The following is a 16,103-nucleotide window of genomic DNA, read 5'->3' as shown; positions in this document are numbered from 1 at the left end:
GTCGTGTTTACTATTAATATAAACAAACTATAATAATTTATTCAGGGTGAACGCATTTGGTTTCAATTACGAGATGTGATTCGCTTGGCAGACTGTTAATGGGTGGGTTTTAATTGTAGCACGAAGACTAGAAAGCACTGAAACACTTCATACTTAGAGTAAGTCGGTCATTGAATGGAAATTACTATCTGGCAAGTAGTCTCTAGTGATATATTAAAATGGAAAAACTTTTCGCTTGTTTAAATATAAATATATAAACTGACGTGAATTGATTTAAGTGATTCGATACTTATTATTTTGGGTAATATTTTGCATTTGACTCTTGTGAATAAAGAAAGTTCATGCTAGGGAGAGATTTCTCCCTTAACCGATTCGTTTCGAACTGAATTAATCGAAATTCAATAAGACATTCGAATATCAAAGCATGTATAAAAGAAAAAGAAAAAGAGAGAGAGAGAGAGTGAGCCCAACTTTGGGGAAACTTCCGGGGGAGGCACCTCGTGATAGAAAATCACAACCATATGAGTATCATTAGTCTCTCTCTCTCTCTGTCTCTCTCTTTGTCCCTCTGCCTTATAAATGTCCAGTTCACGCTCTACTTTCAAGGGTCAACAACAAGAAGTTGCACACTTTGAATCGTCCATGGGGGTGTGTGTGTGAACCATAGATGAATAGATGTCTAATGAATCTTCTTCTTCTTCTTGGTCAAAGAAGAAAGCACCGACCGAACATTGTCGCCTGAGAGGTACCCCTTAACCGGCCCCCTCTCTCTCTCTCTCTCTCTACCTTCACTCTCATCATCTCCCGTCTCCCCAAACCCGATCTCCATTTGGGTCTCACAAAATCTCTCCATCATCAATCCTTACCCTAAGAATATATTATAACCAAATCAAATCTTCCCTTTCACATCCAAATGGATCTCAACCCAAGAAGAGATGTTCCAACTTTTGTTGAACAAGAAGAGGAAGCCATTAGAGGTGAACACCAATTTCACCCTTTTCCTTCTTCTACTTGTGCTACTACTACTACTTCTTCTTCTTCTCCACTTCAGTACAATAGAGGGTTTATTGCTCTTAGCAACCACCACCACCGCCCCCAGATGGGTACTTGGCTTGGGGGCTGCAAGTCGTTCAAGCCCGAAGACGATAGCCCGGTTCGGTCCGGTGAGGGTTCTCCAAAGAACCTCGAGTTCACTGACCTCTCGATGAATCTAGAATGCCGCGAAGAGGAGGAGGGAGAAGAAGGGGAAGATAGCAAGGCCAATAGGGAAGCGGCCGTGGTCGAGAAGGAGCACATGTTCGACAAGGTTGTAACCCCGAGCGATGTGGGCAAGCTCAACAGGCTTGTCATCCCGAAGCAGCACGCGGAGAGATTCTTCCCCCTCGACTCGTCCACCAGCGAGAAGGGGGGTCTCCTCCTCAGCTTTGAGGACAGGGCGGGGAAGCCTTGGCGGTTCCGGTACTCCTACTGGAACAGCAGCCAGAGCTACGTGATGACCAAGGGATGGAGCCGCTTCGTCAAGGAGAAGAAGCTTGATGCAGGCGATATCGTCTCGTTCCAGCGCGGGGTTGGGGATGCAGGCAAGGACCGCTTGTTCATCGATTGGAGGCACAAGCCCAACGCACGACGAGATATGCCCATGTCTATCAATTACCCTGGTAACGTCTCGTTCCCTCACAGCTTCTCGTTTCACCGGCCGGTTCCTACTGGGATGTGGAATACTAATTGTCCTAGTAATTTTCCGAGGGACCACCATAATATGGGTTTAACGACAATCAATGATGTCAGCCTTAATCCATACCGGACAAACATGTATGGAAATGTGATGAATCCGGCATATGGTGACGGCTCAGTACTGTATCTTAGATCAAGTGCGGCGGCTCCGCTAGGCGGAGGCCTTTTTGGTGGTGGGATTGAACAGCCAGTGCCCGTGGTATTTGAGTCAGTGCCCGTGGTCCAGGGCACAAAAGCGGTGGCGCCACCTACTAATAATAGGAGGCAGCTAAGGTTGTTTGGAGTTAACATGGATTATCCAACATCGGAATCTGATGAACATGATGAGGCTCCTCATACTGATCTTTCATCTTCGCAATCAATTCATGAGTATCAGCAATTGAGCGTCTATGATGGCAAGCCGGTCCCCAGTGGGTGGCTGAACAAGGGCAAAGCATCAACATCGTCCTTGGACTTTGGTATTTGAGAGATTCATAGCTTTCAAGATTAAAAGAGCTCTTTCATGGAGAAGCTACATAGTCTATCGCCATTGAAATAAGATGAAAAAGATTGGTAATCTTTTCCCTAGCCAAAATTAATGGGGAAAAGTTGGACTCGCGCATCTCGCCTTCTTGGAGAGAACTGAAGCACATCAGATATTAATGTGGGGATAACCAATAGCCGAAAAGATTGCCGGAGTTCAATACAAGTCAAGTCATACACCCACCGCTGCTAGTTTACACCAGTTGATTTTGAAGAGATTTGCTGCTTGTCAGGAACTAGGATGGAAAACTTTTGAGACAATCTCCGCATTAGAACTTCTGTATAGCACAATTCTATTCGATTAACAGAAAAGATTCATGTCATGTTCGAGGTATATCGATCTTTGTCTAATTTCCAGAGGTTTCATGCTGTTGTTTCCTTTGGATATGATATCATCCCCCTCCTCCTCCCATCCCTCTCTCTAGTCTCTACAGTCAGGTCGTTATAGGAGCTTCTTCATCTTCAGCTCACTGCTGACATGACTGCATAGCGGAGAAGTGGAAGCAAAGTTTCAATGCCGGAAAGGTACCGTATCCTACTCGGTCTTATTATCGACAATAAGTCAACAAAGAATATTTCATAAAAAAATTTAACCTAGCTAGGCTTAGTCGATTATTCAGCATTTCTTTTGAGCGATAGTATCTCCCAGTTCTTTCATGTGCTATAATATGCATGTATATATGTAGTGCCCCATCCACCAGTACTTCTTGTTGTCCTCACACACAGTCTGAAAATTTCATTTCAAGATATTAATGGGATTTCGCACTGAAATTTGGTAGTTCCTATACTATATGGTTTGACAAAGATCTTAATCTAACAGTCTAAAAGTGGTTTATGTAGGAAATATAGAAAATATTCTGCCGATGATCTTATGGGGGTGAAATGTACATACATAGATGTACTGCCTCTTCCTAATTATTGGATCAATATACTAAAATAGTTATCTTTTTAAAAACGTATTAGTCATGGTGTGTCTCAGTCTTTCATAATTTCTTTACCATTGTTCTCTGGAAGGATCATCATTTTCTAAAGGTTTGTCTGGGTACGAGGGAAACGGAAGGAAATACAAGTTTCCCTACCCTCTCCTCCCTTTCTCTATGTTTCCCTCGACTTAATAAATAGAGGATAAATGTCATAAATTCTGGCTTAGATCCCTCATAATATTTTTCATGACAAGTTGGACTAGAAATGAAATTATAATTCCATTTTAAACTGATTGAGTAACTCACATTTGTAGGGTAAACTTTCGGAAATGTCTTATAAGGGGTATTTTTGAACCTTTCAATGGGACAAGAGGAGGACAAGAAATTGCAAGCTGATGAGATCTTAAATATGCACGACCATATGATTAGTTTAGGCATCATATAAATTGATCGCCATGAAAAGCTAGCTAGGGCAACCAGAAAGTACCGCATAAGGGCAATCATATATTTTCCAGTTACAAGGGAGGGCAATCAAATTCGATGTAGAGTCCACCGCACCTCAGACGCACACTTCAATACAAGAGTTGTAACCTAATCCTACTGCTATAAGTCCTAGCGAAATATATATCCTGTGTTTGATCTCTAAGTCAGAACAAATGATTTCGGTAGTGGGAGACATGCAGAAGGAAAGATAGCATACATCAGCAGCGCATGTATATATATCCATGTTTCTGATCTGTATCAATCATGATTGCCTATCGATCATCTTGTACCAGCATTCGTCAAGGTTATCCTTTTTTTCAACTTTTCATCACCGGACAAATTTTTTTTGTGCATCGATAGTACTCAGTGGTAAATAAATATACTGATTTCTGGTGTTTCTGAGATTCTGGAGGCGTTCTTCGTATCGATCACTAGCTTGACAAACTTCCATTTTCATGAAATTTTGAGGTTCCTCTGTCGTAATTAAAATGGGTGGAGCTCGTAAGCATAAAAGCTACTAGCTAGTACTCACTGTGTCTTGATGGTATAGAACTCATATATATGGTTAAGGAAAGGAAAAATTGAGCAGAACTCTAACATACAGTAATTCCTTCGGTTTTCCAGCTTTGTATATGCACTTGCAACGATGATTTATGGCGACTTAAATATTTTGCACGAACTGATTGTTGACTTCCATTGTACATAAAAATTGCAAGTTAAAATTCCACCTCAAAGCAAATTTGTGTGACTTCTGTCGGTTCATTAAGCTCGCTTGTAGTCGCTCCTAATAAACTCGAAGTTTTCGGAATATATATAACTATGCGCAAACCCTGTTATCAAAGCAAATTGTTTGAACTCTGTGACACAACCTTTAGGAAATCAAATCAATTAAATAAAAAAAGAAAAATAAAATGAGGCTTATGATTAATAAATGCGAAATGTGTATGTAAAATTATAGGTAATTTCAGAAATTCTTCTAACGTTTTGCTGTTATTCTGATCACAGCAGGCTGTCTTTTATAAGGGAAAAAATGTCGAAGAGGAGAGTTTCCATTCCTTTGCCTTTCTCATTGATTGCTGCTTTTGAAGTATGGGGGCTGCGCATGAGGTACGTACTTTGGCCTCTGCAGCTAGCAGCTGGCAAACTGAAAAAGGCAGTCGCAGCAATAACGAGATTTTTTGCTGCAATCCCAATACCATCACTCCAATCCAAAGATGCTTCTTGATCGAGAAACAGGAAGTGAGTGCCATAAGCCATTTTTCTCTGGTCTTTGAAAATTTCATATATGTCGATTTTCAAAGAAAAAGACAAATGGGATAATGTACTAAAACCTAAGTATTTTATTTCCAAAAAGAAAAGGAAAAATTAAAATACCAGTTGAAAATTAAAATTAACAGAAAAAATGCTTCGCGCAAGAAGATAGAAAGGTCAAAAGGTGCATTTATGATGTACAAGAATTAAGGATTCCGTTCTTAGCAAAACTAGACTATTATAATATAAGCGAAAATTAATCTAGACGAGTATTCTAACTCTACATTGCACGGATAAATTTGTTATAATATTTAAAACAAATTTACTTTTTAAGAACAATCAAAACTTCCCAAAGATAATATTTTGAATTACAAACTTTGTGTTAAACTAATTTTAGATAGTTTAGTGCAAGTTTTCTACCAATTTTCCTATATAATTGCGTATATTTGTTTAATCGTTAATATTATTCACATTCACTCGCAAATACGAAGTGCAAGTATTCCAATTTAATTTTGCAAATATTTTTTAAATATTATATTGGTATATTATTACTTTCATTAATTAATTTTTCACTTTTTATGTGACCCTCATTCGTAGAGTTAGAGTTTGTCTTATAAATTTATGTGGTAACTAAGTATGTCATTCAATGCATATTGAAATTTTTTATTAAATTACAAACATATATTGAATATATCAAGTGAAATTTAAATTTTATATTGCATAGTTTTTGAAATATTGCAATCAAAATCCTTATTTCATGATGAATTTGGTTTTTTAATTTTATATGTGATTAATATTACATAAATAATTTATATATAAGTAGTATTTCAATTTTAATTTCAGAAATTTAAAATTTATTTTTCCTATTTTTTACTAACGATATCATGTTTAGATATATGAATTTTATTTTGCACTTTTTTCGAAATATTCCAATCAAAGTCCTTATTTTTGCATGATAAATTTGATTTTTTTATTTATATGTGATTATATTACATAAATAATATATGTTTAAGTAGTATTTTAATTTCAGAAATTTAAAATAATTTTTTTCTATTTTTTAGTTACATTAACGTCAGAACATTTATTGAGTATCTTTTATTACTGCTCAAGTTAAAAATCAAGTTTATCATACTACTTAAATATATGATAAATCTGGTTTTTAAATTTTATTTGTGATTAATATTGCATAAATAATTTAAATATAAGTAGTATCTTAATTTTAATTTCAGAAAATTAAAATTAATTTTTCCTATTATATATTGAAGATATCGCATTTAGATATATAAATTTCATTTTGCACCTTTTTTGAAATATTCCAATCAAAGTCGTTATTTTCGCATGATAAATTTGATTTTTTATTAATATGTGATTATATTACATCAATAATATATTTTAAGTAGTATTTTAATTTTAATTTCATAAATTTAAAACTAGTTTTTCTATTTTTTTAATTACATTAACATAAGAAAATTTATTGAGTAGCATTTATTACTACTCAAGGAAATTTTAGTTATATATAGATACAGATTAGTCCTTATAGTAAATGAAGCAAAAATTTGATCGAGAATGAATTTGGTAATTTTTTGGATATGTTTTAGGGCAAGGGATATTATTATTATTGGAGTTTTCTATTTTGTACCAAGGGACATGACTATCACTATTTTTTTTGGGTGTATAACCTTCAGAAAGTCCAACGGACTCCAAATAACTCAGTTCGAGTCGAATTAATCCACTAAAGGATAAACCTTTCACAACATAAATTGACATGACTATTAATATTAACTAATCATAGTTTTTCAAATTTATAAATTTCTTTTTGAGTAATGGAATTTAAGGAAATTAAATTCAAAGATATTTTTTTAATGACATATTCAAGAAGACTCATTGGGCTTCGGCCCCCTAAATTCACCCAAAAAAAACAAGGGGATTAAACAATATAACATTGGAAAAGAAGAGGAAGGAGTCTTAATGTTGTGACACAAGACGTTGACTTGGAATTAAGAAGTCATGAGTTCGATCTTCTCATTAGTGAGCGCATTAGTTCCTCTTCTTGTGATAGGCTCACGAGCCTCCCTTATCATCGAAAAGAATGAAAAGAATATTAGAAAAATTCAAAGTGTCAAGTGTAGTGTAAAAATCTGAAAAATGAAAGAAACAGTTTAGGAGTTCCATATACACTTTAAGATTGGAGTCTATAAATGTTGATTATGATTAATGAATTTAATTAAGTGGTCAAGGCTGGAGGATTGCATTGGTAGGCTAGGTCGTGAGAAGATGAATCTAGCTATATATATAAGTGATCTGACACGTAAGAGGGTTGATTGTTGGATTATTAGTAAAAATTAATAAATAAAATTTAATAAATAGGGCAAATCAAGAGCGGGCTTGGTTATTGCATTATTATCCTCGACGTATAACATCTTTAAAATGTGTTCCATTGATGATGATACATTATTAAGTTGTTACATGGCAGATAAATTGATGTGATGGATGTCACATATATCCTCCAACTTTTTTCTTATGGACGGAGTTTGGGTGGTCGGTTGGGCCATGACCGGCGTCGCTAACTTTAATTAATATTTGACTCATGATGTTTAAGTTTGGATCAAAATCATGCTTAGACCAAGTTCCAGCACACGAATGATTGTATCATATTGAACAGCTAGAAATGATTTCTTTTAAACGAGAGGCCTGGATGGGCTAATAAAATAGAAACCGAGAATTTATTCGTCGAGTTATTCTTCATCTATCCTCAAAAGTGACGTAAATATGGTTTTAATCGTCTTGAAAGTTTTAAGCTAGTAGATGAAGATGTATGCGATTAAATTTTATGTAGGTCGAGAATTATGATCCATATTTATTTCTAGTCAAAATATGTCATCTGAGACATATATAGTGGCAGTGCCATGTGTTGTAAGTCCAATGGATACCGAAATTCCTAGCAAACGCTAGAGGTATAAAATTCTGTCACCTTCCGATGTAGTACCACGTGACAAGGCAAGAGCAAGTAAGTCCATGAACGACTTAAATGGTACATATAACGCACTTATTTTATAAATATATGTGTGTGTATATGTATATATATATATATATATATATATATATATCACTATCACGAAAATGATTTTTTGTGTTTGGAATATATTGCTTGCAAGAAGAAAAGGCGTAGTGATATAGACAACAAACCCGATATCCTAGCTGTATATTTCTCGATTCTGACCATCGATGATTGTACTAATTTAGGATGGTTCAAGTAATTTGACATGTTTTTCCAAATTTAAGGTGCTGACTTGAAATCAAGAAGTTCTGGATTCAATCATAACCAGTGAAATTTATGTGCCTAATTATCTAGAATTTAGGTCTTGCAAAATGATATAATTCATAATTAGAAGATATTTATCATTTAGTGACTTAACCCAACTCCAACTGATTTAGTTGTGACCTATTAGATTTTTGAGTACCATAATGCATATACCAAAAAAGGTAATAAGAAAGATGGCAGTAGCAATGTCTAATTAAAGTATAGTACTATTCATGTCATCAATGTATCAGAACTTAATAAGATCCAACGTAGATATAGTATATAAATTCATGGATCCAATCAAGTGCGTAGAGGACAAAATTTGGCTTGTACGAACCATCGAAGGTTGAGGTTGTACAAACATCTATATACTATGAATGTGTTGAGAGAGAGAGACAGAGGGAAGTCCCCACACTAGAAAAGGATGTGTGTGGGGGGGTGGGTTGGTGTTAGCTTTAAGAGGCGTAATCAATGACGGCAATGAACGAGATAATAGAAAAGTAGTTTTCGTTCCCCCTCCTATTTGCCAACGCAGGAGAGGCGTGCCATCGACTATTTGAATTCTCCGGCCTTGCGCATGGACCACTTGGCCGTAAATATTATCTTTAAAACGTCGGAACGTGACAAGTTGTTTGTGATCGATATTGTTCTCATCCCGTCTCGTTCTTATCTAACAGATAGATAGACAGGCAGGCAGGCATGCATGCAGAACTAGTTCGGAGGCCAGCTCCTCTGAGACGTACCCGAGGGTTTGGGACGTTAAATTCCAGTTACTTAAGACAATTAATTAGCTCTAGTTATACTAATAATATGGGCAAAAAATATCACAGCCAAATAATATATAAATCATATCATATGAGTATAGAACTCTGTTGTTGAGTTTCCCATTTTATTTCCGAACTTGAAGGGAAGGTATATGAAGTTGTAACCGTTTCATTAGATCGATGATGACTCCAAACCTGTTCGTTCATGTAGGGCAATTCACATGGTTACTGATGATTTTTTTTTTTACAAGTAAAATCATGGGCATCCTCAGTTGTTGTAGGCAGGGACTAATAATCATGTTCGAGCATCGGCCTTGATCCTGCTTAGACAGTGCCTTCAGTATCTTTTGTATTGTTGGGTATCCCTCCAATTGGAGAAAGTTGGGCTCAAATCGTATTAGGCTTTTATCGGGCTTTAATAGGCCAAATGACCTACATTTGTGAGGGTTAATTTCAGCAAAAGAGCTGAGCAAAGAGTGGAGTGGTGAGTGACAAGAATTAGCAGAGAAGCAATCGCAAAACAGAAAATAGAGAAGCAGCAGAGGAACATCCAAGGTGTTTTTACACTTTGGCACGAATAAGCCGGAGTCAGTGGGCTACACAGATGTGGATATTGCAGGAGATATTGATTCCCAGAAATCCACTTCAAGATGATGATTTTTGCAGAGGGGGCTATTTCATGGCAATCAAGGCTTCGAAAATGCATCGTTTTATCTACCATGGAAGCTGATTACATCGCGGTGACAGAATGTTGCAAGAAGATGTTGTGGTTGTAAAAGTTTCTGCCGGAGTTAAGCTTAAATCAAGAGAGGTATGTTCTAAACTGTGATAGTCAAAGCGTCATTTATCTTTGCAAGAATCCCACTTTTCGTTCGAGGTCAAAGCATATCGATATTAAGTTTCATTGGATTAGAGATATGTTAGAGTCTAAGTTGGTGAAACTAGACAAAGTGCACACTGACGAGAATGAACTGATATGATGATAGAACCTCTTGCTAAGGAGAAGCCCCATGTTTGTCGAAGTATAGCCGGTATATTCAAAGTCTAAATAGTCTAGAGTGGGAGTTTGTTGGGTATCCCTCCAATTTAAATGAAGTTGAGCTCAAATTGTGTTGGGATTTTATCGAGCTTTAATGGGTCTAAGGACCCACATTTGTGAAGGTTAATTTCAGCAAAAGAGCTTAGCAAATAGTGGAGTGGTGAGTGATAGGAATCAGTAGAGAAGCAGCGGCAGAACAGAGAACAGAGAAGCAGCATAACGGATTTTTCTATGCGATCACAACTAGATCAAGCCTCGATCAGGAAGTCAGACGAACTTCGATTGGGACGAAACTCTGGCAACGGCTTCAACACATCGTGGGGGTAGGTTCTAAACGGTCAGAGTTATATTCAAGCTCTCTAGGTGCTGTTGTGGCCGGTTTTGTAAATCACCCTTGTGGATGACGAATTTGAAGTTTGAGTGGTCCAAGAGCTTGTTCTCTTGAGTTTGGTGGATCCAAGGGCATGCCCTTGATGAAAAATATTACGTAATCTTCATTGATAGTGGATTGTTGATTCGGAATTGGTCCAATGATTTTTCTCTACGTCGGGATATTCCCTATAAAAATTATCGGTGTTCTTTTCTTTATTGCTTGTTGGTTAATTTGATTGGTTTCTATCTCGATTACATTAGTAGGGGATGAAAACTAATTGCTGCGTTGTTGTATATTCGAGCACACCCTTCCCAACTTGTACTCCCCATATTACAGGTAAAACCTGCTCTCACTAACAACTCGCTCTGCCCTTGAGCATATGGTTTGTTTACTAGCTTCTTTTTTTAAGCTGTGGGAGATCACATGACTCATGAGTAGCTCCTTTCTTATTGTCATATCTCTTTCAGAAATAAATTCTCTGATATTTTAAGGAAAATACGATTGAGAAAAGAGATGAACGGCGGGGATGCAATGGGCGGTGTACAATATGCTTTTTTTCTGGAATCCGTTAACCCAATCGGCTTGAAAGTGATGCTTCGGTTCTGGTCACGATGGGATCAGACTCAGAGAGGAGAAAAGAAGGAAAAGGAAATGGATCAGCAGCCGCAGCAAAAGCAAAAGCATACACACACACACACACACACACACATATATATATAATAGCTGCAAATGCATATTAATTAGCTTTCTGAAGAGGGTTAGGGCTTCCGCATGAATCTCTACATATGCATATATTGATATCGACACACACACACCTATATATGTATATGTCATCGTGACAATGCATTGATTGTTATAACAGAAATGACAGTGCAAAAAGTGGGGAGTGACAGGAGCACCAGATCCCAGAAAACAGAGGCAAAGAGGCTCTCCCCCACTCTATAAATAAATGTGTCCACAGAAAACGTTGGGAAGTGATGGGAGGGAGTCACGTTATATGGGACAACTCGAAAAAGGTTGTTCTTTCTAGACTTCCAGGATGTGATTAAATGTGTATTGGTATATCATTCATATATACGTACATATATATATATATGTGTGTATGTGTGTATTACCTATTAGGTAAGTGAAAAGTATCCATCCATTATGAAAGAAGTTGTCTCTCCCTCAAATGGATTCCCAACTGTAATTGTCACGAAAGCGGAAAATAGGGCTAAGAGGGGGACATTTCATGATCGCACTGAAAATATTAATAGTTAGATAAGGGGAGTACCAAAAATGTGGAACGAGATGCATATATATATATATTTGGGTAGGATGCCTATAAAAAATATGTGATATGTAACTTTCTTATCAGAGGTTAACATTCTATCTTGCAGAGTTCATAATATTTTTTATTATTATTTTATTTATATTTAATTGGAAATTACAATTGCAGATGCCCCTTTAGTATGATAATAAAGTCATCTATGTTCTATGTCAGGGACTGGACTGGCTTTTCTCTCCCACATTAATTGCCGCCAATTGCCAAGACTGTGCTTGCTACTAATTTTGTCTCCTACTTTCTAAGCAACTGTAAGAATCCTAAATTTCATAGATTGTGGAGTTGAATTCAATTCCATGCTCCCGGTTTGTCAATCTTTCCCATCCGAATTAAATTTCTGTAATTACATGTGAATAATGTATGTACAGATCCAAAATTTATACATATATATATATATATATATATTCCAAAGAATTGGCCTGAAGTATTTAATTTTCACTTGCACCTGTGCATGTAAAGCTGGGTTATTTAATTGTATCATTTTCAAAATATAAAAAAACATATGACTGCGTTGTTTAAAGTCCTTGTAATATGTCTAGAAATAGGGGATGCCTCATATGTTCACATCAATTAGTGCGCACAGGCAACTCTTATGTCATCTCAAATATTATTATCTAATCCGCGTTGATGCCAAGTAATTGACTTATTAATATAAGAAAAAAGGAAAAAGCAACTTTCTTTTTTTATGGTATATATAATACATGGACCATTTCAACCATGTGGACCATGTGAATTAATTAGAGTTAGCCCGACTTTATCATGAGGGTTTGGTAACATCCCCAATTCTGACAACATCTACGTACAACTGTACCTATCAATATATATATATATACACACATACAACTTTCACATTTTCTTCTTCTTCTTCTTCTTTATCTTCCTTTTCTTTTGGATAGTATGCACGGAGTTGACAGACATATCCATACAGAAGAAAATCATAATAACTGGAGGTCCCTAAGCCAAATGATTTCTTCGGGTGCATGTGGTCAAGTACATGGATGGCCCTATACTTTCAAGGGGTTAGTAATTATATGCAGAATTTATAATATTTCTTAACGCAAAAAAAAAAAATCAAATCAAATCAAATACGATTGACTAGCGGTTGATCAACTGCGAGACTGATTCTTTGGTAAAGAAAATTTGGCAAACACCAATTTTGACCAACTGCTGTCAATCACGTAGAGCAAAATATCATTTCACGATTTTTTAAGGGAGAGAAGAAAGGGGATTGAGCTGTGTGTAGGTAACCTTTTACAAGTTTATTCCAGAATTAGGGAAGAGGAGCATGGGCTTTAGATCCATTAGACATATTTGCTAAGACTTGGAGTCGAGGCCCAGAGTATCCAATAGGCCCATTGGACATACTTGATGAGTTCTTTGTGTGGGCTGAATTGGCCCAAGGGGTAGCCTTCTAGCCCATTTTGGGCCCGCGGTTAAGTTGGATGGCTTAGGCTTCTGGAATAAAAATCTAGGAAAGAAGACATTATTTGCCAAGGAAAGAACAATGCTAGATGTTCTCGTAATCGAACATATTCCCTATATTTATGATCGGATACAACTACATCCTTTGGTTGCTGGAGTTCTCGCACGAACCCAGTCTATTAGAATACATAAATTTTAGTCATATATCTTCACATTTTGACTTTAAATGTGAGTTTTACAAATCTGATGGTTGAGATTCATCTGGTTTAAATAGACATATTCGTTTAATAAAATATTTTTCTTCAACTGTGACACAAGATTTCTTCTTTATGCACTTGTTTTAGAACACGTACATATATGTATAGCTAATTTATTTACATTCATTGCATATTCTCTTTTGTGAACAGTACATATTTAAGTAATACAAATACTATATATATAAAGCAAATATTTGAATGGTCATATGCATAGGCAGATATTACATGACACAGCAGGCATTCACGTTGTCGTCGTTGAACATGTTGCTGACTCGGTCGTCGCCGCGGTGGGTTACAGGGATGTTGCCATGCCTGTCGCCGACATTGTAGCCGTGGCGGTAGTAGTTGTAACTCCCCTTGAACTCATTGGTGGTGTCCTTGAAGTACTCCGTGGCAGTGGTGAAGTAGAGCGGCGGGTTTGGGTAGGGCCAAAACTCAGCCTTTTTCCCGGCTCTCCTCACCGTCTTGAGCACCTTGTTCCGATCCACGTACCCCACCACCGTCACCTTCTCCATCTCAAGGTTGACCTCCACAGAGTCGACCCCTAACATCAATAACAATTTTCATGCATCATCATATTTATCAAGATGGTTTTCGCGATTACTACTGCAGTATACGATCCATGAAAGCTAATCGTCACAGTGATATGAGACGCACAATTTCAATTGAGAAGTTGGAATCATAAATGATAGACAGAGTCCCAAAATGTTCTCCGTGTTTTCAAGATTCTAAACGACAATATTCGATACGTTGCATTTCCTTAGAAACGCACGTAGTATAGATAGAATCAGTTCCGATTCCTGTTCCATTGATCTGAAGAGTGAGTATTGGAATCAATATTTAACCATAATTAGTTCCGGGAACTACAGCCACCAACCCCACCCCACCCCCCATAAGAAGGAATCACAAATAAACAACAGCAAAAGCAGATTCCAACCGGTTTCAAAAATCAGTTATTGTAATTACGAAGTTTAAACAACTTTTTTATGTACCTCTGAGTTTGTATACGGCGTTTTTCACAACTCGCTCACAGCCACTGCAGCACATCCTGACTTTGAGCTCCACAGTCTGCATAAAAGAGAGAATCAGGTTTCAAGTGTTCATCGGAATACATTGTTTTGCGGAAAGTTTTATATGTGCAAGCGGTTTTCACACGCCCTTTGTGATTATTTCTTTGTTCCTTTTGTCCTGCCAAAGTTTTAATTCGGTTTTAATCATAAGTTGTAGCAAACCAAAGGGATTAAGGGAAAAGCCTACTTTTGCCCTAAAACAGACATAAAGATATCTCTTTTCATATTTGTTGACTGACTCTCATATTCACCCAACTGTTTCCTCTCTCATTATGTGAATGGAACTTTATCCCCCCGGACAAAAAAAAAAGGAAAAATCTTTTCATTTATTTTGAAAAATGATCCTTAGGAGATCAACCCAATGTGGATGGTGCTATTTTCTTTATTTCATTTGCTTTGTTGATCGGAATATAATCGGAATCAACTATCTAAACCTTGGACTTTATTTTGGCTTGTCTCGGAAAGGATCAAGTACTTAGATATAAATCGATGTGCTGCATTTATGTCCTGCTTTGCCTAGGACGAGCTCAGCAGCACTGACAACTATGATAGACGCTGCCAGGGCTCAAATCAAGGCCTGACGAGCTCAAAGGTGGCATCCACAGCCTCAAATTATCAAGGTCTGATGACCTTGATCGAGACCTGTCCAGATAGATTTGGCCAACTACAACTCACCACTGGTGGTGATGCATGCGTGGTGGTCGAGGAGGGATTCTTCTTTATTAAATTTTAATTTTACAATTAATTAAAGGCAATGCAATTGTCATTTCCATAAATCACTTTTCAATATATAATAATACAAGGTAAGTTCAATAACTTTTACTAGTTGAATCCTAACTGTCGATCCCCCTCGGCCTGTATATCCTTCTAAATCCTATGCTAAACCTCGATTGTCAAATGCAACCTAATAGCTTCCTCAAATTTTTTAAATAATACTTCCGTTGGCTGTAAGTTTTTTCACCACTTGATGTGTATTTCAAGAAGGAAATTAGTATCGGGAGAAGAGTTCTCCATCATCGGTGTCAAAGCTTCTTTCCTAACATATTTGAAAATACAAATTTTGCAACACATGGCTTTCCATGCATGTCAAAAACAAAGAAGCTTTTCCATTGTCAAATGGTATAACCATCAAGAAAAAGGAAGCTGGTTTTTTTTTTCCCCATAAACATGGCTTGGAGAACTCTTATGAAAGGAGGAGAAGGAAAAATCTGACGAATGAACTTTAGTGTCCTTTAATTCGTGCATATATTTCATATCATTATATATCGTTAACAGATTAATATTCATCTAGTCAGGCTAGAACATTTATTAATAAGGAAGAAGGGCTTGTTTAGGCATGATATTATAAGAAGATAAGAGATGAGACAGAAAAACGAAGAAAAAGAGGGGACCAAAACAAAAAACCTGCAAAGAAAGAGGTCGACCCTTCTTGGGCATGTTGTTGTAGTAGTAGTTTTCAGGAAGGACTTTGCGTCTGGTCTGATGATGATAGCGAAAGCCAAAGAAGTAACCAAGGGTCGTTACGAGAAAACGAAGCGTTTCACTTAGAGCAGTGGCCATGGCCTATATAACTAAGGCTTCCTTAAATACTGGACAATAGATGAGAAGAGAACACTAATAAAGGATTAAGAAGAGAAGAG

At 36.9% G+C, this 16,103-nt stretch overlaps 2 protein-coding genes across 3 annotated transcripts; one reads left to right on the top strand and one right to left on the bottom strand.

The window, feature by feature from the left end:
- The first annotated feature begins 474 nt into the window (after nucleotides 1-474).
- On the top strand, nucleotides 475-2,878 carry LOC116206045 (B3 domain-containing protein Os03g0120900-like). 2 transcript variants are annotated; one of them, XR_004156626.1, is made up of 2 exons: nucleotides 475-2,587; nucleotides 2,682-2,878. XR_004156626.1 is itself a non-coding variant. In XM_031538776.1 (2 exons), exons 1-2 carry the CDS (start codon nucleotides 936-938, stop codon nucleotides 2,198-2,200), a joined length of 1,191 nt encoding a protein of 396 aa, XP_031394636.1. In that variant the 5' UTR covers nucleotides 475-935; the 3' UTR covers nucleotides 2,201-2,626. The 2 variants fall into 2 exon arrangements, 1 of the variants encoding a protein (XP_031394636.1); XM_031538776.1 differs by lacking the exon at nucleotides 2,682-2,878 and having other exon boundaries at nucleotides 475-977; nucleotides 1,052-2,626.
- Nucleotides 2,879-13,443: 10,565 nt separating this feature from the next.
- LOC116202568 (heavy metal-associated isoprenylated plant protein 30-like) lies at nucleotides 13,444-16,064 on the bottom strand. The gene is made up of 3 exons (XM_031534163.1): nucleotides 15,868-16,064; nucleotides 14,386-14,461; nucleotides 13,444-13,937 (listed from the first exon to the last, which is right to left on the bottom strand). Exons 1-3 carry the CDS (start codon nucleotides 16,021-16,023, stop codon nucleotides 13,615-13,617), a joined length of 555 nt encoding a protein of 184 aa, XP_031390023.1. The 5' UTR covers nucleotides 16,024-16,064; the 3' UTR covers nucleotides 13,444-13,614.
- Between the last annotated feature and the right edge of the window lie 39 nt (nucleotides 16,065-16,103).

The sequence above is a fragment of the Punica granatum genome, chromosome 4 (assembly GCF_007655135.1).
Source record: "Punica granatum isolate Tunisia-2019 chromosome 4, ASM765513v2, whole genome shotgun sequence".
NCBI classification, from domain to species: Eukaryota; Viridiplantae; Streptophyta; class Magnoliopsida; order Myrtales; family Lythraceae; genus Punica; species Punica granatum.
The sequence above is the reverse complement of the archived record's forward strand: the minus strand, read 5'-3'. Positions and strand labels throughout refer to the sequence as shown.

Coding starts and splice junctions, on each gene's coding strand:
- LOC116206045 (XM_031538776.1), top strand. CDS start 936: ATGTTCCAACTTTTGTTGAACAAGAAGAGGAAGCCATTAGAG. Junction 978..1,051: donor AGAAGAGGAAGCCATTAGAG/GTGAACACCAAT, acceptor TCTCCACTTCAG/TACAATAGAGGGTTTATTGC.
- LOC116202568 (XM_031534163.1), bottom strand. CDS start 16,023: ATGGCCACTGCTCTAAGTGAAACGCTTCGTTTTCTCGTAACGACCCTT. Junction 14,462..15,867: donor GTCGACCTCTTTCTTTGCAG/GTTTTTTGTTTT, acceptor TCTTTTATGCAG/ACTGTGGAGCTCAAAGTCAG. Junction 13,938..14,385: donor CGCCGTATACAAACTCAGAG/GTACATAAAAAA, acceptor TATTGATGTTAG/GGGTCGACTCTGTGGAGGTC.